Below are 7,677 nucleotides of genomic sequence, written 5' to 3' on the forward strand. Positions count from 1 at the left end.
GTTGTCCCTGTATAATTATAGCGTTTTGGTGTGTGCTGGCAAACTCTCCCTCTGTCTCCCCAAAGGGCTAGTGGGGTCCTGTCCTCTATCAGAGCATTCCCTGTGTGTGTGTGCTGTGTGTCGGTACGTGTGTGTCGACATGTATGAGGACGATGTTGGTGAGGAGGCGGAGCAATTGCCTGTAATGGTGATGTCACTCTCTAGGGAGTCGACACCGGAATGGATGGCTTATTTAAGGAATTACGTGATAATGTCAACGCGCTGCAAGGTCGGTTGACGACATGAGACGGCCGGCAAACAAATTAGTACCTGTCCAGGCGTCTCAAACACCGTCAGGGGCTTTAAAACGCCCATTTACCTCAGTCGGTCGACACAGACACAGACACGGACACTGACTCCAGTGTCGACGGTGAAGAAACAAACGTATTTTCCTTTAGGGCCACACGTTACATGTTAATGGCAATGAAGGAGGTGTTACATATTTCTGATACTACAAGTACCACAAAAAAGGGTATTATGTGGGGTGTGAAAAAACTACCTGTAGTTTTTCTTGAATCAGATAAATTAAATGAAGTGTGTGATGATGCGTGGGTTTCCCCCGATAGAAAATTATTGGCGGTATACCCTTTCCCGCCAGAAGTTAGGGCGCGTTGGGAAACACCCCTTAGGGTGGATAAGGCGCTCACACGCTTTTCAAAACAAGTGGCGGTACCGTCTCCAGATAGGGCCGCCCTCAAGGAGCCAGCTGATAGGAGGCTGGAAAATATCCTAAAAAGTATATACACACATACTGGTGTTATACTGCGACCAGCGATCGCCTCAGCCTGGATGTGCAGCGCTGGGGTGGCTTGGTCGGATTCCCTGACTGAAAATATTGATACCCTTTACAGGGACAGTATTTTATTGACTATAGAGCATTTAAAGGATGCATTTCTATATATGCGAGATGCACAGAGGGATATTTGCACTCTGGCATCAAGAGTAAGTGCGATGTCCATATCTGCCAGAAGATGTTTATGGACACGACAGTGGTCAGGTGATGCAGATTCCAAACGGCACATGGAAGTATTGCCGTATAAAGGGGAGGAGTTATTTGGGGTCGGTCCATCGGACCTGGTGGCCACGGCAACAGCTGGAAAATCCACCTTTTTTACCCTAAGTCACATCTCAGCAGAAAAAGACACCGTCTTTTCAGCCTCAGTCCTTTCGTCCCCATAAGGGCAAGCGGGCAAAAGGCCAGTCATATCTGCCCAGGGATAGAGGAAAGGGAAGAAGACTGCAGCAGGCAGCCCATTCCCAGGAACAGAAGCCCTCCACCGCTTCTGCCAAGTCCTCAGCATGACGCTGGGGCAGTACAAGCGGACTCAGGTGCGGTGGGGGGTCGTCTCAAGAGTTTCAGCACGCAGTGGGCTCACTCGCAAGTGGACCCCTGGATCCTACAAGTAGTATCCCAGGGGTACAGATTGGAAATTCGAGACGTCTCCCCCTCGCAGGTTCCTGAAGTCTGCTTTACCAACGTCTCCCTCTGACAGGGAGGCAGTATTGGAAACAATTCACAAGCTGTATTCCCAGCAGGTGATAATCAAAGTACCCCTCCTACAACAAGGAAAGGGGTATTATTCCACACTATATTGTGGTACTGAAGCCAGACGGCTCGGTGAGACCTATTCTAAATCTGAAATATTTGAACACTTACATACAAAGGTTCAAATCAAGATGGAGTCACTCAGAGCAGTGATACCGAACCAGGAAGAAGGGGACTATATGGTGTCCCGGGACATCAGGGATGCTTACCTCCATGTCCCAATTTGCCCTTCTCACCAAGGGTACCTCAGGTTCGTGGTACAGAACTGTCACTATCAGTTTCAGACGCTGCCGGTTGGATTGTCCACGGCACCCCGGGTCTTTACCAAGGTAATGGCCGAAATGATGATTCTTCTTCAAAGAAAATGGACGATCTCCTGATAAGGGCAAGGTCCAGAGAACAGTTGGAGGTCGGAGTAGCACTATCTCAAGTAGTTCTACGACAGCACGGGTGGATTCTAAATATTCCAAAACCGCAGCTGTTTCTGACGACACGTCTGCTGTTCCTAGGGATGATTCTGGACACAGTCCAGAAAAGGGTGTTTCTCCCGGAGAAGAAAGCCAGGGAGTTATCCGAGCTAGTCAGGAACCTCCTAAAACCAGGAAAAGTGTCAGTGCATCATTGCACAAGGGTCCTGGGAAAAATGGTGGCTTCTTACGAAGCGATTCCATTCTGCAGATTTCACGCAAGAACTTTTCAGTGGGATCTGCTGGAAAAATGGTCCGGATCGCATCTTCAGATGCATCAGCGGATAACCCTGTCTCCAAGGACAAGGGTGTTTCTTCTGCGGTGGCTGCAGAGTGCTCATCTACTAAAGGGCCGCAGATTCGGCATTCAGGACTGGGTCCTGGTGACCACGGATGCCAGCCTGAGAGGCTGGGGAGCAGTCACACAGGGAAAAAAATTTCCAGGGAGTGTGATCAAGTCTGGAGACATAAATATACTGGAGCTAAGGGCAATTTACAATGCTCTAAGCTTAGCAAGACCTCTGCTTCAAGGTCAGCCGGTATTGATCCAGTGGGACAACATCACGGCAGTCGCCCACGTAAACAGACAGGGCGGCACAAGAAGCAGGAGGGCAATGGCAGAAACTGCAAGGATTCTTCGCTGGGCGGAAAATCATGTGATAGCACTGTCAGCAGTGTTCATTCCGGGAGTGGACAACTGGGAAGCAGACTTCCTCAGCAGGCACGACCTCCACCCGGGAGAGTGGGGACTTCATCGGGAAGTCTTCCACATGATTGTGAACTGTTGGGAAAGACCAAAGGTGGACATGATCGCGTCCCGCCTGAACAAAAAACTGGACAGGTATTGCGCCAGGTCAAGAGACCCTCAGGCAATAGCTGTGGACGTTCTGGTAACACCGTGGGTGTACCAGTCGGTGTATGTGTTCCCTCCTCTGCTTCTCATACCCAAGGTACTGAGAATTATAAGACGTAGAGGAGTAAGAACTATACTCGTGGCTCCGGATTGGCCAAGAAGGACTTGGTACCCGGAACTTCAAGAAATGCTCACAGAGGACTCATGGCCTCTGCCGCTAAGAAGGGACTTGCTTCAGCAAGTACCATGTCTGTTCCAAGACTTACCGTGGCTGCGTTTGACGGCATGGCGGTGGAACGCCGGATCCTAAGGGAAAAAGGCATTCCGGAAGAGGTCATTCCTACCCTGGTCAAAGCCAGGAAGGAGGTGACCGCACAACATTATCACCACATGTGGCGAAAATATGTTGCGTGGTGTGAGGCCAGGAAGGCCCCACGAAGAAATTTCAACTCGGTCGATTCCTGCATTTCCTGCAAACAGGAGTGTCTATGGGCCTCAAATTGGGGTCCATTAAGGTTCAAATTTCGGCCCTGTCAATTTTCTTCCAGAAAGAATTGGCTTCAGTTCCTGAAGTCCAGAAGTTTGTCAAGGGAGTACTGCATATACAACCCCCTTTTGTGCCTCCAGTGGCACTGTAGGATCTCAACGTAATTCTGGGATTCCTCAAATCACATTTTAAACCGCTCAAATCTGTGGATTTGAAATATCTCACATGAAAAGTGACCATGCTGTTGGCCCTGGCCTCGGCCAGGCAAGTGTCAGAATTGGCGGCTTTGTCTCACAAAAGCCCATATCTGATTGTCCATTCGGACAGGGCAGAGCTGCGGACTCGTCCCCAGTTTCTCCCTAAGGTGGTGTCAGCGTTTCACCTGAACCAGCTTATTGTGGTACCTGCGGCTACTAGGGACTTGGAGGACTCCAAGTTGCTAGATGTTGTCAGGGCCCTGAAAATATAGGTTTCCAGGACGGCTGGAGTCAGGAAAACTGACTTGCTGTTATCCTGTATGCACCCAACAAACTGGGTGCTCTTGCTTCTAAGCAGACGATTGCTAGTTGGATGTGTAGTACAATTCAGCTTGCACATTCTGTGGCAGGCCTGCCACAGCCAAAATATGTAAATGCCCATTTCACAAGGAAGGTGGGCTCATTTTGGGCGGCTGCCCGAGGGGTCTCGGCTTTACAACTTTGCCGAGCTGCTACTTGGTCAGGGGCAAACACGTTTGCAAAATTCTACAAATTTGATACCCTGGCTGAGGAGGACCTGGAGTTCTCTCATTCGGTGCTGCAGAGTCATCCGCACTCTCCCGCCCGTTTGGGAGCTTTGGTATAATCCCCATGGTCCTGACGGAGTCCCAGCATCCACTAGGACGTCAGAGAAAATAAGAATTTACTTACCGATAATTCTATTTCTCGTAGTCCGTAGTGGATGCTGGGCGCCCATCCCAAGTGCGGATTGTCTGCAATACTTGTACATAGTTATTGTTACAAAAATCGGGTTATTATTGTTGTGAGCCATCTTTTCAGAGGCTCCGCTGTTATCATGCTGTTAACTGGGTTCAGATCACAGGTTGTACAGTGTGATTGGTGTGGCTGGTATGAGTCTTACCCGGGATTCAAAATCCTTCCTTATTGTGTACGCTCGTCCGGGCACAGTATCCTAACTGAGGCTTGGAGGAGGGTCATAGGGGGAGGAGCCAGTGCACACCACCTGATCCTAAAGCTTTTACTTTTGTGCCCTGTCTCCTGCGGAGCCGCTATTCCCCATGGTCCTGACGGAGTCCCAGCATCCACTACGGACTACGAGAAATAGAATTATCGGTAAGTAAATTCTTATTTTTTTTATTGCACACTAAACGGTTTAAATAACTATTATCGGTATTTACATAGAGGATGATTTATAAAGTGATGTTTGTGAGTATAAAGACCATATATAACATTATTCATCAGACCATGCGGCACATTTACTATCCAATTCCTGAGCAAAGTGGAGGTGTTTCATCCTGTTTGCAGAAGATAGCAGTAGCGTACGGACAGCTCTTTTGCTTCTGTAGCCCATACAATGTAATGTGCTGAAATTAGGAAAGCATTAATAGGATTGTATATTTTTTTTCTAAAATTAATATTCATTTTCATTCCAAAAACAATAATCCATAAACCAATATAAGTAAATACAGAATAAAACAAAGAGGAATATTGAAAAGTTTTAATTTCATGAAATAAATAGAAAATGTTCAAGAGCATGACAGAAGTGTGTTGGATGAATGTGTACAGGTGCACAAAGGGGTCCTGTCTGGGTGGGTCAAACAGTCTCCTCAAATAGTACATAATGAGCCAAAAGTCACTGGGCCTAGTGAGGCCGTTGCAAATATGAGTTCCCCATGTGCTGGCATACCTGCATTCACCCATTTTATCTGTCGGTGTGAAATCGGGTGACTGTGGTGGGCGGTGGCCATATGTGCTTTGTGATTAATCAGTAGCGCCATAGAGACATGAGCTGTGCAGGCAGTAGCGCTATCCTGCTGGAAATACTGTAGCTGCATGGGAATAGGATCATCCAATGATAAATCCATCACCAGGTGACACTTTGAGACTGACTTTCATTTACAGCAACTATGGACAAGAGGGTGGGGAGTCAGCTCAGTGTCCTGGTTGCCTGTGTAGGTGCCATGGCAAACAATGCCACTTGGCAGAATCAATCCTATAAGAACCCTAGCACTATCCAACTCTTGACTCTTGTAGGGCTCAGCATGATTGGCTACAGCTGGAGACACTCTCTGTCCACTGTTGCGCAGTAGCCTACCAAGGATGATGGCTCTTCCAGAAGCTCCTCTTTTCTTGCTGGTTGGACTTCAGAAAGTAAGATGGCCGCCAGGCTCTTCCATATGCATTTCTATGGGGAGCTACACAGGGTGTTGGAAGCAGTGGTTCCTTCTGCAGTATCTACCCAGACATCTGTGTTCACAGGTGGCAAGGCAACCCTATGTTAGATTAGGAAGGAAATTAATTGTTTGGGATTTCCTTAGAAATGTGACATAATGGACAGCAAAAAGCCCCCCACACAACAAATAAGGAATGTGCAGTACAGTATATTAGGGCTTTAAACATAGCACCATTGTACTGTTATGTTGCTACAGTCATTTATTTAAACCACTGGTGTCTCCTGGCAGGTTCTGGACTGGAGGTCACTGTTCCCGCATCTCAGTCTGCTTTACTTCATACTCAGACTCTTCTGCCGTGTACGTTCCGTGTGGATAGTCCTCCTGTGAACCTCCAGTTCTTGGCCATATTCTGGTACCTCGAAGACAAGGAGCTGCTGAGATATGACAATAAGGAGAAGGTTTCCAGTCCCACAATGGCCATCGATGAGCAGGCAGTCAAACAGGGCAACGCCTCATTGTCCATTCACAATGTGACCATCTCTGACCAGGGGACGTACAAGTGCTTAGTGATTGACAGTCCAGATAGACAGCACAAGGAGTTCCAGCTACATATTCTAGGTAAAAACATACCATAGAGAGCAAAGGTTCTCACGATGTGGACTGTAACCCAAATGAAACTATACACTGTTTAGGATTGGACTTAATGGCCCTACAGTAATTTTACAAAACATCTGTACTGTATGCTACAAATAAGCTAAATTTCAGTAATTTTAAAATAACAGTTTGTACTAATACTGAATTTTCTAGCAATCATCTTTTCTGTGAGACATAAACTTTAAAATATAATAATGTAATTAAATGTAATGATATTACTAAGGTATGGTATCAAGATCCTGGTGGTTGAAATCCCGACAGTCAGAAATCCCACAGCGCCATCCCAGCTTTCAAAATCCTGATGGATCCCAGTGAGTATTTTAACCCTAAACCTAATAATAACCCTAACCCACCCCTCCTGTAACCTAACCCTAACCGCTCCCCTCCCACAGCCTAACCGTAAACCCACTATCCCCCCAGAGAATAGCTGTGACAAAATCACTGAAATAGTGGTGGCAGGCTGTTATATTTCCACCGGGTTTCTTACCTATGTGTTTTAAAACCCCAGGAATATTGTGTTGGTCCTGCTGAGAGCTTTTGGTAAGAACCAAATAAGGGTCCTGGGGCTGGATGTGAGAAGAGAGGGTGGGTTCTTCATCCATTTAGGCTCAGTTTAGGTCTTTGGGCTATTAGCCTCACAGAATGCTAATTAGGGCTTTTAGATGTAGGTGTGTGTTAAAAAGGCCGTCAGCCTGATCAGCTTTCTCTCACACTGCCTGGGGAAAAGGAGAGACTATGGAGTCTCTGTGAGAGAAACCTGCTGTTGAAGATCAGTTAGTTGTGCCTGGTAAAAACATATTATTATTATTTTTTAGTGAGTTAAGATAATCCTGTGTTAGCGATGTACGGCATTGTGTTTATTTTGATTATTTCTATTTTGTTGCACAATAAAACTGGTTGAGGCCAGTTGCACCAAACCAACGGACTTGTGTGATCTCTCAGCTGCTGCAAACTGCCATTTACACCAGGAGATGGTACCTGTTCCCCTGACCCTGTAACACTAACCTTAACCCTAAACTTATCCCTGACCTCAATATTTACAGAAGAGATCCATCTGGATTCTGACCATCGGTATTCCAACCGTCGGGATCCTGATCTCACCCTATTACTAACACAAAACTTAAGCACATGTCCGCTAGCTGTTCCCAAACTAAACAGTGCCATGATAAAAAAGTATTAAAAAATAGAAGAAGAAAAAAATGTATAAACAATATTATTTTTATTATTATTATTATACTT

General features: G+C 46.5%; 2 protein-coding genes across 3 annotated transcripts in view; both read left to right on the forward strand.

Moving 5' to 3' along the window:
- The window catches only part of LOC134945844 (sodium channel subunit beta-2-like), a 41,248-nt gene extending 33,929 nt beyond the window's left edge, over positions 1 to 7,319 (forward strand). The window contains exons 2-3 of one of the 2 annotated variants that reach the window (XR_010182151.1): positions 6,073 to 6,402; positions 6,662 to 7,318. Coding sequence is in view for 1 of the 2 variants with exons in the window: in XM_063935365.1 (XP_063791435.1) it covers positions 6,073 to 6,402; positions 6,662 to 6,753 (422 nt within the window). In the remaining variant the exon portion in view is untranslated. Of the gene's footprint in view, positions 1 to 6,072; positions 6,403 to 6,661 lie in introns of both variants that reach the window. The other variant, XM_063935365.1, reaches the window with a different exon arrangement.
- The window catches only part of LOC134944447 (uncharacterized), a 193,583-nt gene that overhangs the window by 154,749 nt on the left and 31,157 nt on the right, over positions 1 to 7,677 (forward strand). The window lies entirely within an intron of this gene.

The sequence above is a fragment of the Pseudophryne corroboree genome, chromosome 7 (genome assembly GCF_028390025.1).
Source record: "Pseudophryne corroboree isolate aPseCor3 chromosome 7, aPseCor3.hap2, whole genome shotgun sequence".
Lineage (NCBI taxonomy): Eukaryota > Metazoa > Chordata > Amphibia > Anura > Myobatrachidae > Pseudophryne > Pseudophryne corroboree.